Genomic DNA, 26484 nt, shown 5'->3' with positions numbered 1-26484 from the left:
CGTTTGCTTACTGCCGATCCCTTGCCACAGCATTTAACAGTAGCAGTGTCACAAGCACTCCCAGGGTTGTTGCATTCTGTGTCCTTGTTTTTTGGAGCTAGAGGAGTAAATATTCTGGGTTTGGATTTTTGCGGTAGTATTTAGGGAGCAGTGCAGTCCTACTCGGCAAAGGACAGAGCAGCTCCCCAGATGGGAAATGATTTTTCGGAAGATACTGTTTGGACAGGAGGTCACATGCTAAGCTTATCGGAGGCAAGGATGCATCCCAACTTTTCCTTCTGTTTGGAGCCAGTGCTTTAACAAGGGTCTCCAAGAAACTCATTCTAGAGCCTCTCTGCTCACAACAAGCCACTCAGCTGGTCAAAAGAATGACCTTCCTGATGAACTAGTTCAAAAATCCTGCATGTCAAAGCCCTCAGGCCAGCAGGGCTGAGAACTGAACTCATATTCCCAAATGTCCAGCCGTATCAGCATAATGGTGTAAACATTGCCCTGGTGGCCAAGAGCTGATTTCTGTAACTGAGAAGAAACCTTAGCCATACTGGCAGGTCTTCTGCAGGCTATTTTGTTTGTCTATGCCTGACCCTCATCTTCTTCTACAGAGTTGTAAGTGAGATGTAAACTGCCTGGAGGCCAGGCAGCTGCCAAGGGATGTCTAGTAATGGCAGGTTACAGATGGGAATAATCAGAGAACAATGTGTAATATCTGCCTGCTACAGAGAATAATTGTTTCTGTAAGGATTGAAGTGTGACCATTGACCCTGGGAAGGCCCTTCTGGCAAAGCTGGATATTTGATATGCATGATGCATGGGGATTTGTGCAGGGAATCAGCATGAAGTTAACGTGAATAGGACATTAATGCAGTCCCTTGCTTTTCCTTAAGAAGGGGAGCTGATCTCCTGCTGAAGAGCTCAAAATGAGATGAGATCAAATGAGACCATTACAGTTATATACCAACACAGACATGAACCAAAGCTCTAGATCCAGACTTTGGGAAAGTTTAAATCTTGGTGAAAACTGTGCAGCTGCCAAAGCCACACTGCTATGTGTAGTGTTCTGGCTTGAGCAAAGCTAGCATGTGATGTCCACCTGCACTGGGAATGGCACCTCCCAGCTGCTGTATAAACATATCCATTTTTAACAGTGATTTCTATTCCTTTCTTCAATTTAGGCTCAAGTATTGGTACTAGGCCCAAACCAGCGCTAAAGTCAAATGTTTTTCCATTGACTTCCGGGGGAGTTGGATCAGGCCCTTTTGGAGGGAAAACTAAGAGACCAACCTGCTTTTAAGCACCTTAATCATATGCTCAGAGCATATATGTATGTGTAGGTTTCTTTTTTTGCTGTATTTATACTTGGCTTCTTACATTAGGTTCCTCAGAAACCAAGGAAGAAGGGCTGGAAGCTCAGATTAACAGATTAGCTGAGCTGATTGGAAGATTGGAAAATAAGGTAAGAGGTTTTTTCAAGGTTTTGGCTAGAAAAGCCCACAGACTAGTTATTCTTCAGTTTGGGAGACTGGCAATGCCCTTTTCTGTGGTGTGTTAACATTTTTGTTGACTCAGACCCACTGCAGTAACTGGCATAAACTCTTGGGCATTGTCATGAGTACATAAATACTGAGGGAAAATGGTGGGCAGGACTTGGCTTGCCTCCAGCCTTTTTTAGCTGAGCTTTCTTTTAACATTTCAGTAGGGGTGTTGAGCTAATACAGTAGCTCCACCGGTCCCTCAGAGATCTCTTGCATGCTGAAGTGCTTGAGTTTTTAGTGTGTATTTGTGTATGTATGTGTACCCAATATAAATCCAACCCACACAATGTCTCAGAACTTTTTTTTTTATAATCGCTTTGGGAAATATCATGCCATCGGTTTTATATGAAGAAGTTCTCACTTAATTCCACGTCACATTATGAGCCTACATTGCTATGAATCAGTTTGCACAGCTTTTTAGGATCCTTCTAGATGAAAGTCATTATTCAAATACCATAATCATAATTCTTGGGAATAAGAGGAGCCATTAAAAAATAGTGATGGTAATGAGCAATCCAGAAGACCAGGGAGAAATAACACAGGGTGAGTCTGCAATCGGAAAATACATACTTTTTACTTGTAAAGTGAGCAAATTTGCTACAGATTCTTGAGAAGACAATAAACGTGGAGCCCCATGATCCTGTTTTTAGTAACCTCACGGAGCAGAGCCACACTTTAAGTTCTAGGGAGTTCAAATGAATCTGTCATCCTGATCCTGGTTTTGGTGCCATTGATAACTTCAGGTGCTAACATATAGTTTGATTTGTTCTCCCCTCTTCTTCTCGGCTGGTGAGTCATTTTCTTTAACTAGCACCATGGATATGTGCTTGATGCTTTTAACCTCCCTTGTTTCAACTGATGCAGTTTTGCCTCACAGTCAGTTGCTCCTCCTCAATGTCTGATACCTTATCCTGGGGCTTAGAAAGAGAGGGTACACATGCCTCCAGTTTAACATGCATCTCTTCTTCTAGTGCTTTAATTATCCATAAAGCCGTATGTTGGGAGATTCTTCAGAGATACTCAAGTTCTAAGAAATCTGGTTGGTTCTTCAATTGTGCTGTGGACTTGGTGGTCCCCAGCTCCTTTCCTGTGGAGGGTTAACCAGACCTTGGCCAGCTCTTAAAGATCTTCTGTGCTAGCTTTGCCTCCTCCCAGATCTTCGTACGTTTTGGTTCAAAAGTACATTGACATTTTCAACATGCTGGGATTTCAGGAAAGCGTTAAAAACCCAAGAGCTGAGAAGTGTTTGCTCTCTGACCTTGGGGGAAACCATATGGAAAATTCCAAAGCAGCCCCAGAGAATTCTCCTTTCAGATTTCCAAACTGAAGAAAGATCAAATGAGAATAATAGACAATACAGCGAGAGAGAGAGAAATATTTGCTTAGAGCTGTTTTGTGAGGAGGCTTGAGTTTGAATACTGTTAATTCAGAGAAGCCAGGGAGATGGAAGATGATCAAATATCAAGGTACCAGGTATATTTCTTAACATGGTCAAATTACACTCCCACTGCAGATACAATCCCCTCATGTTGAGGGCTGAGCCCCGCATCAGAAAAGCTAGTATGTTACTTGAGTTTCCTTATAGGGTTGGAGAACAGGCAAGAAATCTGGAATCTATGGGTAAAAACAGTAGACTCGGTAGACCACTGTTGGTCCCAAATGCATCATCATATGTGGAAGGGAAGTGATCTCTCTAGGGTGGGTATTGGTGCTGGTTAAAAACCACAGAAAAAAGTTTCCAAAAGCACCCTGTTAAAACAAAAATGTTGATCATTCTCTAAGAGTGACAGGAAAAGAAGAAAAAAGTAAATGGAAAAACATTCTGGATTTTTTTTAATTTTTCTGTCATTCTGTATGAAAATTAGAAGAATTTTGACCAGAAGCATCCTTATCCCTTTGTAGAAGGGTTACTTTGCTTACGATAGAAGGGAGATAAATCACATGAGTTTGAGGGAGGAGAAAAGGAGCTACTGGAATTCCAGCCAATCAAAGTGTAAATTGCCTTGAGGACGTGTCTAATGGCATAGTTGATTGTAGTGAATTCATCAGTGAATCAATGTCTGGCTTGCTCTAGATGGCTGAAAATGTCATAGGCAGAATACACCCATTACAGCCCCAAGAAAACTAGGAAAAGTGAAAAAAACATATAAAACATATCTACAGAACTGTAAAGTGAGATGATATTTAACAATAACTTTAAAAGAGAAAGTCCTTGTTTTAGGCTTTCTGACTCCATCTAGTGATTGAAAAGTAAAACTGCATCTTTACACAGTGTCACTGCAGAAAGTACTTTTTTAATAAAAATGTAATAATTTTACTGTAACTTAAAATAGTCTTAGACCCCAGTAAACAGACACATTCCATGGCCAAGGAATAGAAGAGAATAGAGGAAATACTCCCTTTCCAAATTAACCTCCTCTAATACTAGATAAAGTACAAGTTAAGCCTCAGATAAAGGTCTGCCAAAGCTGTAGATCGATACTGCAAAAGTACTGCAAATGTCAATCTCAATTTAAATGCAAAAACAAATAATAGCAGTTAAAGCATAAGTAAAAGTTTAAACTACTTTGGAAATCTCTATGCAAATACTATGCTTCTCTAAAAAAGAGAGGTCCTTCTGCATCCTCCATAAGTAATTAAAACATTTACTTCCATTTCCAATTATCAACTGAAGCATCCTCTTTGTTTCTGTAAAGTTTTCTTTCTCCATTTGTAAGTAGTCAAATCTATTCCAAGCATAGTCTTATTCATCCCTGCTACAGTGATGGAGCAATATCATAGAATGTCACGGTTGGAAGGGACCTCAGGAGGTCATCTAGTCCAACCCTCTGTTCAAAGCAGGACCAATCACTAGACAGATTTTTGCCCCAGATCCCTAAATGGTCCCCTCAAGGAGGGAACTCACAACCCTGAGTTTAGCAGTCTAATGCTCAAACCACTGAGCTATCCCTCCTTCTACAGAGCAATCTCAGAATTGTTTGCTTACTTTTTGCCACAGCATTTGAATTGTCTCCGCCATTCCCCTGATACTTTCCATAGTGTCTTGTAATACAGCCATCGGTTGCCTTTTTGTGTGTGCTTTTTTCTTTGTGGCACAAGCCACACATTTGCAAATAGTCCTGATTTCTGGAAGTAATTGGGACACTGAATGCAAACCAATTTTTGTCAGGGGCGGCTCTAGGCATTTTGCGATCCCAAGCATGGCAGGCAGGCTGCCTTCGGTGGCTTGCCTGCGGAGGGTCCGCTGGTCCTGCAGCTTTGGCAGACCTCCCACAGGCATGGAGACCAGCGGACCTTCCGCAGGCATGCCTGCCGGAGGTCCGCCGTAGCCTCAGGACCAGCGGACCCTCCGCAGGCAAGCCACCGAAGGCAGCCTGCCTGCCGCTCTCGTGGCGACCGGCAGAGGTCCCTCAGTGGCTTGCCACCCCAGCCATGTGCTTGGCATGCTGGGGCCTGGAGCCGCCCCTGATTCTTGTTACTAGCTACCATCTGAGAGCTTGCTGCCCTATTTGGAATGCATTGGTGGCCTCAGACTAGATTTTGGTGGACCAGTTGCAGTTTTCATGGATAACTTTCATTTCTTTCAAAACTTTGTTGTTTTTTTCAACCATAACCAAACACTCATTCAAAATTTTTTTTGTAAAACTAAAAAAATGAGACTTTAAAATGTCATGTGAGCTATCAGCCCCTTCTGAATATATAAATGGCAGAGGACTGATAGCAAGGCATTCTCTCAGGTTTCTCTGGCTCTGGAACTCTTCCTTCCTTGGTCTGCCAGAGATCAGATAAAGGCCTTGTCTTCACTGCTAATAAAGGTGCTTTTTTTTATCTCAGGGTGACTGATGTTTGTGAGCTGTCCTGAGGTAAAAGACAAGGCACTTCAGTTTTACTACCAGGTAACTCATCGCCACTAACCCTATTTACCTCTCAGTTAAACTGAAGTGCCTGGTCTTCACTGTTTTTATCTCAGGATAGCTCCATGCATGTTAGTTATCCGGAGGTAAAAGACACCTTTCTTAGCAGCGAGGACAAAGCCTTTAGTGATTGTACAGGATTTATTGTCACAGCTCTCCTTGGGTAGGAGAAAGGTGATTGGGGGCTGATTGCAGCACTGAATTGTTGTTGTGATGGAAATGCTGGTGGGAACTGATGTTCTCCAGAATGCTTTTTTCCTTTTTCCTGTAGTTCTAATAAGCTATGAAGGTAGCAGTTTATACAGGGAGCAAATCCCATTGTGGTCCTTCAGCCTATTGAATTGCATTGTGGTTCTTCGAATCCAGTGGTTCTCAAACCCCCTCCTAAAAATGAATATTTCCAGGGATTACAAGAGCAGTGATCATGGAAATATAAAATTTGTTTTTATGACATGCTTGTTACACATTATACATGATTAATTATTATTTATCATTACAGTATTTTTATTACATTATGAAAACGGCAACACTCTTCCAAGCTCTCACTTTCGTAGCTTGTATCACTTTGAATAAGTCTGTTATAAGACAAGGCTCCTATGTTTCATCAAGGAGTATCAGATGTGAAACAGCAGGAAGGTATTTAAGAAGCCAGCTCAAAGAGTTCCTCCTACACAAGCATTCAGGTCTTGAGCAGTCCAGGCAAACAACGCATGTTACAACAAAGCTTAAACTTGTTCTTCATAATAATTTTAAAAACAATACTAGCTGCCTATTTAATTTAAAAAACAGCAAAAAATATCCATCTCTCTTTCCATTTCTTGTAAGGAGTCTTGAAGTTTAAATCTCCTCAGTGTGATAGATAGGCTTGCTTTGATCTGCTTAGCTCTTGGAAGTTCAGGGACTCTGGGCTGCTGGCCCTGTGCTGCCTGGGGTCCCTAGGGACAGCTCTGTCCACCATTATGAAATTTTTTCCCAAGAACCCCCTGTAACATTTTGTGAACCCTCTGGGGTTTCCAAACCCCAGTTTCGGAGCCACTGTTCTAGTTCAACTCAGAATGCTGGATGGGTGCTTCACCCAGGGGTGGGGGGAAGGGAGGGCAAGTGAGGCTATTTGCCTCAGGCCCCACAGGGGCCCCACGAGCCCTAGCCCGGCGGCAGTCCGGGTCTTCGGCGACAGCAGGAGGGGCGCTTCAGTGCTGCCGAAGACGCGGAGCGACTGAAGGGCCCCCCGCCGCTGAAATGCCCCACGAGCCCTAGCCCGGCAGCTGTCCGGGTCTTCGGTGGCATTTCGGCAGCAGGGGGCCCTTCAGTGCTGCCAAAGACGTGGAGTGACTGAAGGGCCCCCGACTGCCGAAATGCTGCCGAAAACCCGGACTGCTGCCAAGTGAGTACAAGCACCGCAGCTCTCCCGCTTTGCCCCAGGCCCCCTGAATCCTCTGGGAGGCCCTGGTGCTTCGTAACCACAAATAAATAACTTTAGTTTTGATTTGCATTTTTACAATGGAGGAGACTAATTAACACCCACACATACATACCTCACCCCCCTCCCACCCTCTGCCCCCCACAGCTAGTCCCCTGCATGCTAGTCGCTGAGCTGGGTAGGAAAATAGAGTGATGGAGGCCTCCGCAGAGAGATTGTAGTACCACATCCTTGTGTTTGAAAATGAGTAACACAAAAGATGCTTTCAAGAGGAGAAAAAACAGCATGTCTCTTTGAGAACGCAACATGCCTCTGCTTTCCTTATAAACTGGTAAATTTCACAAGCCTAGTTTGTTTGATATTTGAGAGTCTCTCAAAGGGGCTGTGTTCCCAAGGAGGGTTTAGCTTTTCCTCAGTTGTCAGATCTCCCTTTAAGGTTCCTTTCACTAGTTTGTCCAATTTTCCCTGACATTTTGCCATTCCTGTTACATTTTTGAAGAGGCCACCTGAGAAAATGAAAAATATTTATGCAAATAGCCCATTTTAATTTGTGTGTGCATGGGGGGGGGAAAGGAATGGAGAGGAGTCCAGAATCTGGCCCAAAAGGTCGCAGTGTCCATTAGATACGGTAAGTATAAATAAATCCTCAGAAATCAAAACTGGCCCCAAATACCTGCCTAGTATTTGAGAAAATGATTCTCCTTCTGCTCTGGAAGAACACTTTTATTTTTCTGAACCGCTGTGGTATATGGCTTGCACGAAATAGAGAGCAACAACTGAGATTGCTATTAGTGAAGACAGCTCTCCACATTTATTCTTGTTGCTGGTTTTCTTTCAGCAGGGTTTTTATTTTTTCCCTTCACATCTTCATAACCGTGTGTTTACATGGTCAATAGAAAAGAATAATTGTTTCAGTTTTCTTTTCAAATTGTTACTGATGTTTCTCTTTTTCTCTTTATAATCTAAGAGATGCTTTTAGAAAAAACAGTAAATAGAATTCCAAACAATTGCAAACTCATTCATTAATGTGGGTGAACAAGAGATCAGTCATGTCGAGGGTACGGAAGGTCACACACAATTTAAAAAAAGTTTTGTGATACATTTATTTATTTAAATGTATGTAAATGCTAAAAATGGGCACCAATCCACACTCACCAGGCTGCCTTGAAGTTACTTAAAAATACAAGAAAATTAATGCCTCAGCCTTGCTAAAGTGCAGCAGTGTAACTCATAATTCAATATAGCTACAGGTGGCTGGACAAGAGATTTCACAAACACACAAACAAATACGGAATTTGAAAGTTGTTTCTCTTTTGCAGAGTTTAAAACTCACCAATTTTTGTATTTTCTAAAATGTTCTTGCAATTTTAATAGAAATTGTGAATGAAACCATACAAATGCCCATACTGGCTCAGACTAGTGCTCCTTCTAGCCCAATATCTTCTCTTCTGACAGTGGCCGGTGCCAGATGTTTCAGAGGGAATGAACAGAACAGGGCAATTGATGATTGCTTTGGTTCAAGCATATCTGTTGATCTGCACTGGGGCAGCATGACCTGGGGAGACAGGGCTCTGTCAGATCGGTAGGTAGATAGGTATATAGACCTCTTCAGGTTGTGTTCTAGACAAGCTGAAGAGGTTGGGGTTGCTCCTGCTTTGTGCAGGGGGTTGGACTAGATGACCTCCTGAGGTCTTTTCCAACCTAATTTTCTGTGATTCTGTGAAGGAAATAGATGATATGGTACATCCTTTATATCCTGACATTTGAACTTTTTAGAGAGGAGATCCAGGTAGCATTTGTTGATGAATGAATACTTCAGGGCAGGTAACCTGAGAACCCTTGGTAGATAGCAGGTGATCCTTAAACAGAGATCAAGAGCGGTAAATTAGAGGAAGCCATATTTTGAAGGATCTACCATGGGAAGGTTCCCTTCAGGGAAAGATGTAAGGATGCATCAGATCTGGGCCCTGCAGTCAAACCAGAAATAAAACCATTATGGGCAGGATGAGGAAGACATGCCCTTCCTTCTTCCCTTCCCTCCAACATTTTACTTCCTTGTGATATCCCTTTCAGTATGCAGCACCCAAAGCATTTTCACTCCAGCTCTTCTTTCTCACACACGTCTTTCCTGATGTGGTTGCAGCTGCAGGTGGCAGTCTGTCACTGAGGAGGAGACAGCATGACACGCAGCTAACTGTAACCAAGAAAGCACCTGCTCTCTGAGCAGGACTGAGGGAAGAAGTCTCATATTCTGGGTACCATTCCCCTTGATTCCCCCAACTATTTCATGAAGACCCATCTGCAAAGGTGCGCAGTCACGTGACTCAGACTTGGTTGGCATATCTCTGATATCCTTGGAAATTGGGTGGAGGAGATGAAGTTTGGAGATCCAAAGCCTCCTCTTCTGGAACCCCTGTATTTCTTTTGCATATTTGTTGCCCATGGGTGATATTCACTCCTGTACGGAGGGCTGCCAGAAATACTGTGCACCATCTATGCCCTCAAAATAGGCTTGGGTGGACTTAAATGATGCATATACCTTCTATTGGCCCTCTGCACACTGGCGCAAAGGGCCAGTTTCACCCCATCTAACTTATTGGACTACATAAGACTTAGATACACACACAGTCTCTCTCCCTGCTAGCTTCAGTCTCCACTAACACTAGTACCATTGTATACAGATCCTTTTCTCTTTATTTAGCTTGCAACTCTGTCTCTTTATGAGCGGCTTTTCATTAGTGCAAACAAACAGATATTAATGACAGCCGAATGGCAGTGCCAGTGAGATTTCTTCTCATAGAACGAAGTGGTGCAACCCCATGACTGCAGTGAGAGCTTGTTTTGATTCGTGATTAAGTCAAGGAGTTGCTAGTGATTAAAAATGGCCATCATTGGTGGGAAAGAGGTGGGGTTGCTTGTTGAACTGTTCATATTATTGCTACCATGTGGAACTCCTGGCAGGAAGGATTTCTGCAGTGATGAAAGGGGTCAATAGTCTCAAAACACAAGGTGCTAAGTGCTAGTAGTAACCAGGACCTATGACTGATGCTGACTGCTCTGGAGGCTGAAATGGGGTGGAGCTTTCCACAGCTGAATTGTTTTCCTGCCAATTGGAATGCAGCAGGGTCTTCCCCTAAAGCCAAGGCTGCAGCTGCTACTGGGAAACATGCTGCCTCCCACAATGGCTTCTCTTTTACTCTTCATCCTCCTAGAAAAGGGAGGGTTGATTTCTCATTACCTCTAAAGCTGTTCAGATGTAAACTGCCAGTTCCCAGTTTCAAGGGAAATTTGTGTCCCAACTTGGCACACTCAGCCTGTGAGGGGAATGTAGTGGGGGCCACCTGGAGAAAATGTGTGGCTGATTCATGTGGAAGGCTCAGGGCTGACTACAGCAATCCTGCCTTGCAGTGGTGCTGGAACAGTTTGTATAGTGGGGGTGCTGAAGGCAGAAACCCTGTATTTGGGTTGTTATTACTACTTCAAGCCAGGGGCTGCAGCAGCACCCCCAGAACCCTTAAGTCCAGAACAATCTCTAATATTAAATGATGTGTTATAGAGACTCTTCTACCTGACTGATTTCCCAGCAGTGATCCTGGTAAATGAAGTGTCTGAGGGATGCAGTGGTTGGGTATGCTGGATAGTGCTGGCAGACCTCTAGAGGAAAAAGTACATATCCAGCCTGCCTCCCTGATCTACACTTAAAATTTAGATCAATCTAGCTATGTCATTCAGGACTGTGAAAATGTCGTGTCCTGTAGTTAGGTTGATCTAACCCCCAGTGTACATACAGTTAGATCGATGGCAGAATTCTTCTGTTCACTTGGTTACTGCCTCTCAGAGAAGGTGAATTAACTAGACTGATGGAAAACCCCTGTCCATTAATGTGGGAAGCGTCTGTGCTACAGAGCTACAGCGTCATAGCTGCATCTGTGCCTACGTAGCAGTTGTAGCGTAGACATGCCCTCTGAAAAGGTGCAGTACGGGCAGTGCCAGTGCAAACGTCTCCTGCTGCCCCAATGAACTGCTTCCCCTTGACCTGAATAAACCACCTCTCAAGGTGAAGGTAGTTCAGTCTATAATGGCTATTCAGTCCTTAGCAGGGCTGCCCAGAGGATTCAGGGGGCCTGGGGCAAAGCAATTTTGGGGGCCCCTTCCATAAAAAAAAAAGTTGCAATACTATAGAGTACTATATTCTCGTGGGGGCCCCGCAGGGCCCGGGGCCTGTGGCAAATTGTCCCACTTCCTTCCCCCCACCCCCACGGGCGGCCCTGGTTCTTAGTATCTCTGATGCAGTATAACTTCTGGGATGAACAGTGCAGAAAGGAAGATCTCCTTTGGGTGTACTAGGAACTGTTCACTCCCTCTAGTTCTGCTGGATATCTTCTGTCCTTGCCATCCCCTTTGAATTTTAACAGCACGTGCCAGTGCAGAACAGTCACAGATCTAACAATATATCACCGATAGAATGAGTCGTAGAACGCCTGGGCCCTGCTTTAAAAATGCCACAATGGCTTGTTATGAAAAATTAAAGTTAAAAAAGTGTGCAGAATTCCTCATCCTGATTATTTCCGGCCCAGTGGCTTAAAGAAAGTTACAGGGAAGTAATATCTTTTACTGGACCAATTTTAAAGTTGGTCTGGTAAAGATACTACCTCCCCCACTTTGTCTCTCTAATACCCTGAGATCAACATGGCTACAACAACACTGCATACATTAAAAAAACAGAAACACTTTAAAGAAACCTATATTCCTATATCAGTGAACACCCGCGGCCTGCCATTCAGACATGGCAGTTATACCATACTTGCTGTATCCTAAATTATGTAAGCAGAATTCACAGCAGGGCTGTATGGAATTATTGTCATCTAGGACTTGGACAACATTAAATGTATGTTGATATCAAATAAAAAACTCAAACATCAGAAAAGTTATAGCTTAAGTCTGAGTTGAAGGCTCAATCCAGCTGTGGCCTCTGGACCATTGGAACAGATAGAATATACTATAGGGAAGATGGGAGCTTGGATAGGGAGATGTACCATCAAGTGGTTTGAAAAGAGGATCAGGTTATGAAGTGATCCACAAAATGATCATATAGTTGAGGGTGGGGGGATCTCAAAATTAGTTTAATTAAATGAATACAGGACAGGATCCTCAGGGCTTCCGCTGGATATCTACAGTCCACACTTGAAGTAGTGGAGACTGCAGAAAGACATGGGTGGGGAAAAGTGTTCGTATCAATACTGGATTTAATCATTCCCCTTGTGTTGTCATAACAACTTAAGGCAGCTCTGTAAGTAGTGTTCATCTTGACAATATTTTTAGAAAATTGGTTGTCAAGGCAACAGAATGCAGTTGTTGAATGCACCGGGGCTGGTTTTTCTACCATTACTTTTATTCACTTTTTTTTATTCTCAAAGAGCAAGGCTGACTCCTACTTCACATACCAGGAAGTGACAGGGGAAACTGGCTAAACTGGTGATGTAATGCCTGCATTTCGATGTGCTGTTTCTTGTTGTCTTTTACTCTGTACATTTCTGATGCCTTAACTTGGGGAAATGAAGGTTTTCGAGGAGAGAAACCCTGTTCCTTCTTCCTGTTTCTCTTATTTTCCACTCCATTCTTTAGGCCTTATTTTGATGCCACTATTTCCCCTCAGTCTGGAAGCACTGTCCCAGTTTCTCTCGAGCTCTGAAGTTATATGCTCTTTAATTGACTGGTGAGCTCAAGGTACAGTCTTGAGAAGATTAATCATTGGAACAAACTGCAAAGGGAAAGGATGGATTCTTCATCCCTTGAAGTCTTCAGATCAAGACTGGATGCTTTTCTGGAAAATATAATTTAGTCAGATTCAAATTAGTTGGCTCAATAAAGAAGTAACTGGATACAAATATCTGGCCTGTGCTATTCAGGAGATCAGACTAGATCAGCGGTCCTCAACCTTTTTCGTCTGGCAGACAGCAGACAACAAGCCCCGGAGGACCGTGGCGGTGGACGAGCATCCGCTGAAATGCTGCTGACAATCAGCGTCATCCAGAGGTGTCGCTGCCTAATTTTGGCGGCATTTTGGTGGATGCTTATCCACTGGCTAGTACTTGGGCACACTTAGATATCCCGGCGGGCACCGTGGCACCTGCGGACACCGCGTTGGGGACCCCTGGACTAGATGATCAAATGCTCCCATCTAGCCTTCAAAATCTCAGAAACTATATTACAGGATTCAGGCTTTTCTCTTCTAAAATCCCTTCCCTTTTAATATACACCATGTCTTGCCGGCAGTCTTCTTTTGGGCAAAAGTCAGTTTCCTGTTGGGTTTTATGTCTGCAGAGCTGTTTGTGCTGTTGCTGGGGAGGTGGGATATTGAAGCCCAGTTTCAAGCTGGCATTTCTTTACCAGTCTATCTTATTTCTCCTGTTGGGTTTGTTATAGTTAGATTTTTGTTGGGTGGCTGGTGTTTCACATACAAGTATCTGTCTGATATACAGTAAAATTATGTTGTTGCTAGTTTGTCTAGGGAGTAATCTGACCTGAAAGCCCAGATCATCAAATACTTGAACTCTGAGGCAATTTCAAGCCCAACTGTGTGACTTAAGGCTATCTCTTATAACGAGGCACTTGTCCTTGTTGCTTGCGGTGATTCCGCTCCTTGCCATCCTGGGGAGTTAAGCATTGGAGCTGGACCTGTGTAGCTGAGCAGAGCACTTTGAACCTCTAGGGCCCAGGCATTTTTCCTTTAACTGATTGTACCTTTCCCTCGCCCCAGTTTTCTATCCTGAAAAGTTCCCTAACGTGTTAATGAGAGGGAGTTGGGAAATAGCATGGAGTACTCACACACAGGCCAGTCTTTCCCAATGCACATACTTTAGGTGGATTTTATTTTATTTTATTTTAATTGCATTGCATTGACCTGGAACTTTGTAAATGCTCTGAGGATAATGAGTGATAACCTAAAGGGTGGTATTTTTTAGATGTATCCTCCACCTTTGTTCTTGCAATACTGCATGTTGTGCCCATGTCAGGCCATTGCACATACTGCTATCCAACTTGGACATTTGCAGATGCAAATGCAGGTTTTGTGCACACAAAATAAGCATGTACAAATATGGAGGCTGGCTTGAGGCAAGCTAAGGATTTGGCCCAGGGTTAAAACTGTGTGCAAACTATAGACCTGACTCAGGTCGTCTTGTCACTGAGCGTCATATCAAATTAGCAGCCTTGTACATTCACCCATCTGTAATAGCTGATTTCTATCCATGCTCATTGCATAGAATATCTAAAATCTGATTCTGTTCTGTTCCAGACAGCAAAGCAGTGTAAATAGGAACCTTAATGTAGTTGGTTTATAAACCAAACTTTACTAAAACACAGTAGCCTTCCAAATGTAAAGTCACCCAGCATCATTCTCTCTCTCTTATTGTACCACCAAGACAGTGCTTGTTAAGTGATGGATTGAAGGCTGGATTGATGAAGAATGATGCTGACTTGCTGCAGTCATGCCCCTAAAGCCTGTCTGCCTCTTTCACATAAACCTCCAGACCCAGAGAATCCTCTGAGATGCAATTTCTTAACTGAAAAGTCTTCAAACACCCCTTCTTTTAAAGCACCTCATGTACCTATGACAGCGTTTACCAGCTGAGGGCCAGAGGAGACATAAATGAAAGGCTTCTTTACAAACACCACTTGCGCTTCTGTTGATTCAGTATGTGCCAGGTTTGCCTCGTTCATTGGTTGGTCTGGTTGACAAAGCAAGGGCACTTCAGGGGCAAACGGGTTGTATGTGGGAGCCCGGAAAGAAAGGCTGCTCTGAGTGGGCCCTGGCATCCCAAGCGATGGCTGGATCAGTAAAATAAGAAATTAACTCCTTGAAAATCTGCTTAAGGTGACTTTGCTGTTCAGCACGCAACATTTTGAGTTGCCCCATTAGGTCTGCACAGTGAAGAAACTTCCTTGCGTTACTGACTACAGTATCTCTGTTCAGGGTGCTAGGAAGGGATTAAAAATGCCAATCTCACACTGATATATAAAACCCATTGCAGCCTGGGATAATGCTATGCAGGCATTACTCTGGCTTCAGAGATTTTAAAGACCTGGTAGTTCTCCTAGCAAGAGGAAACAACTGTGAATAGGGTTGTATCCACCTAACTTCCCGATACTCCTGTTCCCACAGTACCTGATATATCTGGGGGTAACTTAACCCGCTACTATATACACACACATGCTGTGATATATACTGTATCTCTGATTTTAATTTTGTAATGTTGGTTGATATTATACAGGAATACATCATATTTCTCTGTTGGCAAACAGCACTAGCTGCATTTTCCAATCTCACCGTATCTACAGTCCATTAATAAAAGAGGTTAGGGGGAAAAGTAAATTCCTTCTTTATTGATCTTAAACTGTATAGACGCGTGAAGGGTCCTAACTTTCTTTCATATGAGAAATCTGTAATTCAGGACACCAGTTAAGCACACAGTTGAGAGATCATTTAGAGACAAGATCAGTTGCTTTCATACAGGGTTCAGACTAGGGTGCCTGAGGGGGAGGAGGAAATAGTAAAGGTGACCTCATTCAAATGTTGTGTAAGATGCACATTGCACAAGGCAGCGGTGCGTGAGAAACACCTGTTGTTGTTGGATTCCTGCCTAGCTCTATATCAATATATACATCACATAGGTGGAGATTATATTTGAGTGGTAAATTGCATTTATCATGCATCTTTCATGTCCTCACCTGCCCTCTGCCCATTGAGCTATCTCCCTCAGCAACTACGGCTAAAGTTTCAAGCCTTAGTCACCATTTTATCTGAAATCAGCCTACCATAGAAATGGTCCCTTGGGTCTCCCGAATGTGACATTTCCCTCCTGCATTTACAATGGCCACATCCAACACTGGGAGAATATCCAGTCTTGCATATGCACTTTTAACGGCTTGGATCTTCTGACCCCTTGGAGATAGAAATGGGAGGCTTTATACCGTTTGAAAGGGGAGATTCCCAGCAACTCAATGTGGGATGCAGGAGAACACATTGCCAGCCCTGATGCACTCTTGGTAGACAAACAGACTCAAGACACGACATAGCGCAACAGTTTAGCCAAGGGAGGGTGTGCAGAGATTGTTAGTGAGGAGGGTGAGATGCTCAAAATTCCTGGAAGAACTAGGTTGCAGTGGGGAGGCTTTATGTGAGTTTGTATCCAGAGAGGAGGCCTTAGGCACCAATCACAAGCATAAATAGTCCCGTTGGAAGCACAGTAGTAAAGTTAAATAAATGGTTTGCAGGGCCAGGCCTCAAGAAGCAGGATGGCTGAAGTTATGAAGCAGAGGGTGAGAGATGAAGAGGGAAGGAAGGAGGAGCATACACAACAAATGGGGCAGGAGGTAGAAATGAAAGAAGGGGTGATGGCAGCGGTAAGTTTGTGCAGAGCCTTGAAGGTGAGAATGAGGCGCTGGAATTATTGAATGCAGTACAGCACAAGAAGCCTAGCAATGTTAGCTATCTTCCCCAGCTGACGTGTGGCCGGCACGCTTGACTCCTGTTGTATTTTCTCCTCTCCTCGATAAGGCGATGAATAACAATTCTCTCTTCTGCCCTCAAAGGACAAATGATGTGCTCAGAAGTTTGGTCCCACCACAAAAAAAAACAGAAAAAATTCTAATGTCCAAATCTGTTTGCAACTTGCAAACATGCAGCCCTGAGATTGGTCTCATACTAACTGATTGGGCATTGGATTTCTCAGATTCAGAAGCTTAGAGAGCTGGATGGCTGTCACTGGTAGATAACATTATGTGCGGTGTCTCTATGTACTCTGCCTTTTGTGCAGATCACTGGGGAGATGACTTCCATGGCTCACACTGGGGAAATGTTTCTGAAAGTGTTAAATGGCGCTAGGTGTTGAAAGTGATAGAAAAAAGACACAAGAAGGGTTCCATTGCTCACACTCTTGCTTTAAATACTCTATTAGTATTCATGGTATTAAGGTGATAAAATAATTCCATAAGTTTGGCTTTTAAGGTGAGTTGAACTAATTTGTTCAGCTTGTTATTGTGAGCAAACAGTGTATGCATGCAAATTTACTTCTGATGGTACAACTGGATGGTTAAGAGGATTGGTAGTGAGATATGGAGCCTTGTGTGGTAAAAATCTAACCCATATTGGTTGTGACTAAGAAGTCAGCTGTTTGGTCCCTATCAAGTGAATTGTGGCAGTATGTGCAGCTATTCTCTAATAGACAAGTGACCACATCATAGGAGAGGCTAAAAATAATATAATAATATCTGGGCCTTATCTAGTGCTTTTTGTCTGTAAATCTCAAAGCGCTTTACAGAGGGCAGTATCATTATCCCAACTTTACAGATGGGGAAACTGAGGCACAGAGAGAGGAAAAGTGGCTTTCCCAAGGTCACCCAGTAAACCAGTGACTGAGGTGGGAATTAAACACAGGTCTGTTGAGTCCTAACCATCAGCCCATGCTGCCTCCAGCCCACATCAGCACTGACACGACCAGTGTAACTCCTCTTCTGTGAATAAATGGAGAACTTTCCTCTCCAGATCTGTCCATCTTATTGTAACAATGCAAAAAAAAATCATAGATTCCAAGGCCAGAAGGAGCCACTGTGATCATCTAGCCTGTCCTCCTGTACTGTACAGCACAGGTCATAAAACTTCCCCAAAATGATTCCTACAGCAGAGGCCTTGCCTAGGTGACTGTCCCTGGATGCTAGGGCTGTAAGTTAGATAGGCATGTGTGTAGACTGTTGCTTTTAAATCCATTTTTCTCTAATTTCTTTGTTTTTACTGTGAGACTAAGCAATGCTGTACTTGTAAAAAGGCTGTTTGGCTGTATACACCACAGGGAAGAGCTGCAGATGCTGAACCCAGTCAGACTGGCTGGGTAAGCGTGGTTGATATACAGGGTGTTGTAGCCCCTGGCTTTGGCTCAGAGTAGGAGAACTGTGAAATTCCAGTCCAGGTGAGGGAAAGGACTGAGGTCAGACACTTGAAGGGGTGCACTCAGAACAGGACAGCTAACCTTGCAACTGTGACAGAGACCTTTACCGTTCATTTTAACTTGTTTATGGCAATTATAATGGTTTTCGTATTTTCTGCATTTTTTCAGACTCTCTGGTTTGACCTGCACCAGAGGCTGTCAGACAGCGAAAGCACAGCTTGCACAGTGAGTATGCACAAATGGGATCTGTCCCTGCAAATATGAAAGGCTCTGTTTGCATATGCAAATATGGGTTTGAATATGCAAATATGAATGCATGCATGAGCATATTTGGCATGTCTCACTCGGCCTCTTCTTGCTAAAGCTGTGGCTCTAAAGGTCAACTTAAATCAAAAGCAAAGTCTCCTCTTTTGGACTTCTATGGTTACTGTGTCATGTGATGTCACTCTTCAGCACAATGAAGCATTGGCTCAGAAATACCACCCATTATCTGTTTTTCTTCCCACGAAAACTTTCAATTAGCTCAGTGGTTCTCAAACTTTTGTACTGGTTACCCCTTTCACAAAGCAAGCCTCTGAGTGCGACCCCCCTCATACATTAAAACCACTTTTTAATATATTTAACATCATTATAAATGCTGGTGGCAAAGTGGGGTTTGAAGTGGAGGCTGACAGCTCGTGACCCCCCATGAAATAACCTTGTGACCTCCTGAGGGGTCACAACACCCAGTTGAGAACCCCTGAGTTAGCTGTAAATGGGCAGAGCTTTCTTTTCCAACAACTCCATACCTACGAGTTGTGAAGAGTGATTCCCACATCTCTTTATGTTCAGGATTTCTCAAAGAAGCAAACATTAACCTTTTCTGGAAATCAATAGAGTGAGTAACTGTATCAAATGAAGTTGCTCATTAGTACTTCCTTGAATCAGCAGTGCTGTTTCTATATGTGAATTTAAGCAAATGAATCCTCCCATGGAAAAAAAATGGATTATTTAGAATTCCTGAAATGATTTGGCGATTGAATTGGGAAATGACAATTAAACATTTGCATACCGAAGAGCTTCACGGACCTCTTTTGCCATAGTCAACTGCATGACACTAAGAGTTTTCTATTTGCAAAACAAATCTAGATGTGCATCTTTTCTGTGTCTGCAGCAGCAGATGAATGAAAGTCCAACAGTACAGAATATACAGTACAGCACATTGAAAAATATGGGTTTTTTTGTCCCAGGTTGTTTTGTGTGCTAAGGTAGGAGGCTAACCAATCTTGCCCCTGTCAAAACCTTGTTATCAGAAACTGCTGCCATGTAGCTTGTGCCGTGAAAGAATGAGCCCTAGAGAGTACGCAGAAGGAGACTTTGTCTTTAGAAAGGGAACACAGCTGGGAGAATAAATACACCTCATGGCTAGATGCTGTGGGTTTGTTTTTCTGTATGCTTGTCACTACTGTGGTGTTTTTGTGCACGGAAACCAACATCAAAAGTAGTTGTGCAAGCAAAGAAATGATTTGAATGTCACTTATTTTTCGGCTTATTGACCATCTGTGAGTAAGTTGTAGATTCTCCTATTTATTAGTTGTTTGAATGCCATTGGTAAACAGCTCCTTGCATTTTTTTTTCACTTGAGGGGTTCCTCACAATTTCTCAACATTCAAAATATTAGATGTGCTGCTTAGTCATGACTGGACACGTACTTTACTTGCCATTGTGTTTATTTTTTGAATGGATGATCATGCAAGCATTCTGAGCACAATCATTTGCAAACATAAATATAGAACTCTGTTTTCATAAATACTCATACAGGCATCTTTGACATTTGTTTCCCAAGCCCATATGTGCCAGAACAGCTTGGAGGGTCAGGTCTTCAGGGCAGAGGCTGTCTCTTACTGTATGTTTGTACAGGACCCAACATAGTTGCAATGCAGATTCCATTTGGGACCTCTAGGCACTAACACAATATGTCTAACAATATTTTTTGCAGAAAATGAACCAAAAGAGGTTGTGAACATGGCTGTAGGGAACTTTATTTTAAAATGTGAACAAAAATTCCCATAAAATGTTTTGCACTATTTGCTCAGCTCTGCTAGATCGTACATTGCAAAACAGTTGTCTTTGTTTTAAAACGTGTGGGTGATAAAAATGCTGCAGTCTGCTGCATTCTGGCTGAGGAGCGTGGTGAAAATAAGCAGAATTGATTTACTTATTAGTAACTAAGAGGGGCTTGAACCAAAATGAAGCCAGACTTTGGAGTTTGGGTTCAGATCCAAGTTTTGTGGTTTGGATCCATTTCTAGTTAATACTGAAAAGCAGAGCAGGGGCCTTGCTAAAAGCTTCCAATGATGCTGGAAGACTCCCAAGGCTTAGAGAGATCTGCAGTTCATGAGTGGGGTTTATGGTGTTACTTGAGAGAGACTTTTTCACACTGGCAAAACTGTGAAAGTTAGGGGGTCAATGTGGTGCTGAGAGAGAGCTTGGTGGGGAGATGTAGGGGGCGGAACTCACATTGCCAGGAAGATACTACAAAATCCACAGCCCTCCGGGGTTGTGGTTAAAAGATTGTGGCTGGAGAGCCTCTGCACTCCAGCCATTCCCAGTTCCAGGAGTGGTCCCTTGAGGCTGTGAACTGCCATTTGGTGCCACCATACGTCCACCAAGATCTCCCCACTACTGCATGAGTAGGGATAGGTCAGCCTTCTCCCAGAGCAGTCTGGCTCCCTGTGGCTAGGGGAGGAGTCATCTCGTCTCCTTCCAAATTTCATGGAAACTGGAGGCAGATACTGTGGAGATGAGAGCGATGTAAGAACCTCTATAGAATAGGATAGACAGACTGCATGAACTTTTTCTGTGCCCTCTCCACCTTACCTTTCACACTGCTAAGTCCTCCTTTAGCAGAGGCACCTGGGGACAGCCAGCAAACAGGGATTCCCCTCATGGTACCTCTTCAAAATGAAGTGAAAATCCAAGATAATGAGAAGTTATGCTTATGATGAGAACAGAGCCCTATGACATTTTATGTAGCCCATTATCACAGTGCTGGAGAAATGGACAGAGCACATCTGGACAAGCACATACCAATGCAGTCTAATCAGCAGATCAGCACCCAGTCTAAAGAGTCACAGTTTAAATATTGGCTTTCTTCTTGCTTGTCGGAGTTGGAGCAATTGTTGTCTTCATGTGCCCTCACCGTGACATCCTGTCTAATGAAGGGCAGGGTGTTTATCCTGTGCATCACAAACCCACTGCTTCAGGGTTTGGCATGGTTGGACTATAAAGGACAAAGGAATACAAATGGAGACACTTCATGAACTGGGCAAGTTTCAAGTTTGCTTTAGGGGAAAACAGCCTGAAAGTCTGGGATCATCTGTCCTTATCCTCTATTTATTACGGGTGTCAGAACTCTAATCAACCTGCAACAGCGGTGAAGCGTTCCTCAAATACTGATTCATTGTCCTTGTTAAGTCAGAGCGCTGAGGGCAGGGTCTTGTTAAAAATGTTAGAAACGGTGGGGTCCTGATATAACACACAGTGCTTTGTGATAGGAGTATGCTTATCACCCTGGAGAAAGACCAGGAAAATAGCTCATGTGGTGTACTGCGTTTGGGATATCTGGGGCAATTTCAAAGAAGTGCTGATGTATCAAACAGCTGTCTGGAAACCTATGCTTTCCTCCAAAGAACACAGACCAAAAAAAAATGATTTTTTTTTAACTTTGTGTAGATGTAGCATGCGGAACTCGTTGGCATTTGACATAATTGAGGCCAAGAGTTTGCTGGAATTCAAGAAAGGATTGGATGTTTATATGGCTAATGAGAACATCCACAATTACATTAGATAGGATCTGAATGTATTTTGTTTTAAAGGTGGAAGGGCTATAAACCTTCCTGGTTCTAGGTTCTGAGTAAAGTGTGTTAGGAAGAATCTTCCCTTTGAATAGATTTTCCCATATTTGTCTAATATGAGGTTTCTCCCGCCTTCCTCTGAAGCATTGAGTCTCTAGCACTAGAGACATGATACTGAATAGAACCGCCACTGATCTGAAGCAGGCTGGCAGTTTCTGTGGTCTTCTACAAAGCTTTCATGTCTTCTAAAGATTTAGCTCCATTGGGTTAGCAGTGCAGCATGTAATTCCACATTGAAATGGACTCAAACAAGCCCTTCTCCTTTGAAATGACTCCTGCCTGTGTCCCACTGCTGCTAGTGGTTTACACCCCCGTGCACAGAAAAATGACATTGAAGATGATTTTTCTCCATATCTTTCTTTGCTCATAATTACAAGTGGAGCCTACAATCCAATTATCCCTTAATGGTTGGCAGTCCTTCTTATGGACTTGAATAGGCCTTTTTTCTTTTTCTGGAGACTCTTGCAGTCATTTTTCTATTGTCAGAGGAGTTTGATGTAAGTAGGAATGTGCATTGATCACAGTTATTTTAATTAAAACAGAAAAATGAAGTGGAAACTGCCTCTCTTAAGCTGTTGCTTAGAATCCCATAAGCCAACAGAAAGGATTTATTGTACTTGCTATCTTAGCCAGGATTTTAAAAAGCAGACTCTATCTTAGACATTTCGAACGCACCATCCATCTCAGTGTTACATAGCTAGGAATCAGGAAGGCACAGAGATTAACTTTCTTTTTTTGTAATATGTTTAGTTTCTCATCCAGATTCAGATTTCTAAGGGAATAAATATTAAATCGAAGTGACAGCTCTCTTTGTTAGCTCCACATTTGAAATCCCAACCCAGATTTTGCCCTTATTTCATATTTGTATTATAGCAGAGCTTTTGGGGCCAGGACTAACTTTTTGTTCAGTATTTGTACAGCACCTAGCACAGTGGTATCTTGGTCCACGACTGGGGCTCCTGCAGCATTGAAATACAAATGATAATAGGGACCTGGGGCTTGTCTCCCCCAGAAAATTGATTGAAATAGCTATTGCAGAATAGCTCCCTGCTTGGATACTCTTATTCCTGAATGAGCATCCGTGTAGGGCATTATTCCAGAATAGCTATAAGCATTTTAAATTCACACCTTACCTTATTCCAAAATATCTTCTCCTTGAAGACAAGTCCTTATTACCTTGAGGGCAAGTGCGGACTGTTACAACAATTATAGTGAACGTTAAATTCCCTGAAACAGAGATGCTCTCGTAAATGAGCTCTCAGATCTAGAGGCGGCCTGCGGCTGTCTAACTGGAAACTGGAGTGGCATTTCAAAGAAACTAATGCACTGCAAACAATTAGATGTTGATGTATCTTTGCTATGAGCTGGTAACATTGCTGTGGTGATGCTTGCCAGTCTTTGGACCCCTGGCCTTGCTTATAGAACATTATGAAGTGTTGCATTGGGGTTGTAAATGGGAAACAATTACACTGAGCTGTTTCGGAGAGAAGGGAGCAGTCCTGGGGCAGAGCCACAATGAAAGCAGGATAAAATAATCAACGTGACATGGAGTCAGTCTGTCACGTTGCTGAATGAACTGTAGCTCTGTGGTGGTGGTTTCGTGGCAATATGGAGGCGAAGGTGCCACACACCAGTCAGCAGAATCCAGGAACATCAGAGAGGCGTTCCCCTCAGGAGGGGAAAGGGAGTGCTTTATGCTGCTGCCAAGCAGCTGCTGTTTAATCTGGATGGGATGCAAAGGGGCTGTCATAAAGGACACAGGCACAGCGTGAGCGTGACACAGGCATAGAGATGGTCCCTTGACGTTCCCTATTGGACTGAAACAATCTTCAGTGGATAGAGGAGTGGAAATGTTGCAGGGGGAAGAAATGTCAGTCTTCATGAAGCAGAAAGTCCCTTGTAGAAAGACCTTGGGTCTTTGTTCCTGGAAGGATGCCCACATAGCAAAGCCGTGCAGCAGCTCTCCGTACGATGGAGTCGACTTCCCTCAGAAATCCTTCTCCACACAAGTCAGCAGGTAATTTTCCTGGGTGACCGTTAACAACACCTTCCTCCTGCAGTGGGCACCAGGGAATCCCCAACACATGTAACATGCGGCTGTGACATTAGTCACTGAGTGCAGAATATCCCCCAACTTTCTGGAAATACCAGCACTTTTGGATTGTGGCTGACGTGCTGCGCGCTGGGGAAGCCATATTGTTTCAGGGGGCTCAGCAGCATCTGATCATGCATTAAATAAACATGCCTTTAATTATAGGGCTGCCAAGTTACTCCTTCTAGTAAGTAGCAGGAGAGGGGCAAAAAGGGAAACGTGTAGCTAAGTGCCTTCAGACACACCCCTTCTCTGTCCTTTCTTTGCTCTTAAGAATAGAGACGCAGTCAAGCAGTGGGTCTGAAACTCACTTCTACTCAGTGAGGCCTATGCATAATGCTTATCCTTGCCTATGCAAAGCCTTCACTGTCACTTGTGCTGTTCTGTGTATATGTCACATTAAGCATTACACTGCTCTGATAGTAACCGAACAGCTCTGGTATTTCAACCCCCCTACCATTTTAAAGGGAGGCAGAGATCTATGTCATCACCTAGAATATTGTACTAGTAGAGAGACAAAATAGGCAGGGCAAAGGTTAAAAAAAACAAAGCTTCCTCTGCCAAAGCTGGAGACGAACAATCATCTCTTGTTTGGTTGGTTGTTGTTCTAGTTTGGAAACGTATACATTCTGAAACAGAGGCATGGCCAGTTGATCTGAGCACAGGGAGCTGAAACAGAAACTGGTGCATTCCAGTCCTCACTCGGACACAGTTTTGTCCCGTGACCTTGGTTGTGTCATGTCAGTGCTCTGTTCCTCAGTTTCCCTATCTGTGAAGTGGAGATAATAGCACTTCTCTGCCTCACAGAGGTGGGAGGAAGATTAGTTGGTTAATTTTTATAAAGTGCTTCAGATGTGCTATCTCAGGGCTAAATACTTTTTCTTAATTTTGTGCTTTACCCTTCTCTGTTCCCTCAGTTGCTAAATGCAGAATGGGCTGTTGCTGCTTATTCTGAGAAGTACTAAAATGCTGCAAATGACACACCCAGTGGTTAGGTATAAATAGACATTTTTGCACAGGAGGATATTTTACATATGCCTATTTATGATTGGAAACTTGAAGGATATTTTACATATGCCTATTTATGATTGGAAACAGATCTGTTGAGGTAGGAGGCACTAACATGTGCTCTTGCTTCTCTTTTTCCCGTCTGTTTAAAAAATAAATAAAACAGCCCTCAATGCTTGTATTGTGTAGGCCAAACTCTGCCTCCGAGCTCACTGTTTTTGTTCTGGGACTTGCATACGTAAAGCCTCATCCGTTATTGCACAGCCTCTAATCTTCCGTTTACAGAGAAGGTGGGGGGCTGGGCAGTCCAGACATAAAAATGAATAAATCACTCTCATATGCATTCCAAAGCCATTTGTCTTTGGACAAAGACCTTGCCTGGAAAATTTCACCCTGATATGAGAAGGTTTCAGGAAGCTATTAGTGACTGAAAATAGGGGGCTATTGTGGAAATACTTGTATATCCTTAACTTGATAGTTATCACCAACATTTCAGCTATTAAGTCTCAGAGAAAAGGCTAGTGAGTTGCTTCTGTTTCTCCTGCTTCATATAACACGAGAACTAGGGAGCATGCAGTGAAATTATTAGAAGGCAGCAAGATTAAATGCAAATAAAATGAAATAAATATTTATGCAATGGATAGTTAACCATGGAACTCATGGTTGCAGGATGTTATTTAGGTGCAAACAGCTTAGTTTCAAAAAAGAAGTAGTCATCAGGATAAGAGTAGCTATCAAAAATTATTATGTTGTCATTCAGCAGGGAATAAGCTGTTGCCAGGAACAATTTTACCCTTTTGGTAAATAGCATTGAAAAATATATTGTGGGATGTTTTACTGAGCTGGCTGCTTTATGTGGCATGAGTTACTGTCAGAGACAGGATACCAGAGGAGTTGGACCCTAATTCCTTTCCTATTGTCATATGATGTGTGTGAAAAGAGGAAGAATGCCTGGAAAATGGCTTTTCATGTTCTTCGTGGCTCTCTTCATTGGCAGTGACACTGTTTGCTTTGAAGGGCAAAACAAGTTAATCAAGAGAAGCTTCACTTTTAATGAAACAGTGCAACTGATTATTAAAAGCAAATGGAGTATAAAAATTGAAGTGCCAAAACCTCATTTTCACTCTGCAGAAGAGCGGTTTAGCTTCCTTTCCATGGTGTGTCTATATCCCATTGGGCTCTGGGGGGAAAAGGTATTTTAACTTAAAAGTGGGATAGCTTATAGCTGAAGAACCATGGGGCATTGTTAAGTGTTTAAAATCGATGATTATGAATAGAAATTTGGTTTGGGAAAAAACATCCTTGTGGGATGATTATTTCAGTGCTTTGCATGGGTCTCTTGTATCTAGAACAGGTGTTTGTAATAAAGCCTGGAGGGCTTTGGTGAAGCCCTCAGCCCTCTGTCCCTAGCAGTCTAGTGAGAGCATGGGGTGCTGCCATGCCTAGAACCTCAGCAAAGTAATGAGATTCAAACTACGGTAACTGCATGGAATTTCTGAATAGGACACAGAGCCACACCTTCCTCTGTTGGACAAGGCATCCCTTGGGTCATCTGGTTTTATCTTCTCTTCCCAATGGAGAGAGTGGAGTACGCAGACTCTTAGCCACTTATCGTGGACCAACTTTGCAGAGTATGGCTGAGTTCTCTGCCCAGCTCTACAGACTGTAAACCATCC

At 43.0% G+C, this 26484-nt stretch overlaps 1 protein-coding gene across 1 annotated transcript in view; it reads left to right on the top strand.

The window, feature by feature from the left end:
- NECAB2 (N-terminal EF-hand calcium binding protein 2) overlaps window positions 1-26484 on the top strand; it is a 303651-nt gene that overhangs the window by 263402 nt on the left and 13765 nt on the right. The window contains exons 8-9 of the mRNA XM_032785742.2: window positions 1374-1453; window positions 17981-18037. Of these exons, the coding sequence (XP_032641633.1) occupies window positions 1374-1453; window positions 17981-18037 (137 nt within the window). The remainder of the gene's footprint in view (window positions 1-1373; window positions 1454-17980; window positions 18038-26484) is intronic.

Source organism: Chelonoidis abingdonii, chromosome 19 (assembly GCF_003597395.2).
Source record: "Chelonoidis abingdonii isolate Lonesome George chromosome 19, CheloAbing_2.0, whole genome shotgun sequence".
In the NCBI taxonomy this organism is placed as follows: domain Eukaryota; kingdom Metazoa; phylum Chordata; order Testudines; family Testudinidae; genus Chelonoidis; species Chelonoidis abingdonii.
The sequence above is the reverse complement of the archived record's forward strand: the minus strand, read 5'-3'. Positions and strand labels throughout refer to the sequence as shown.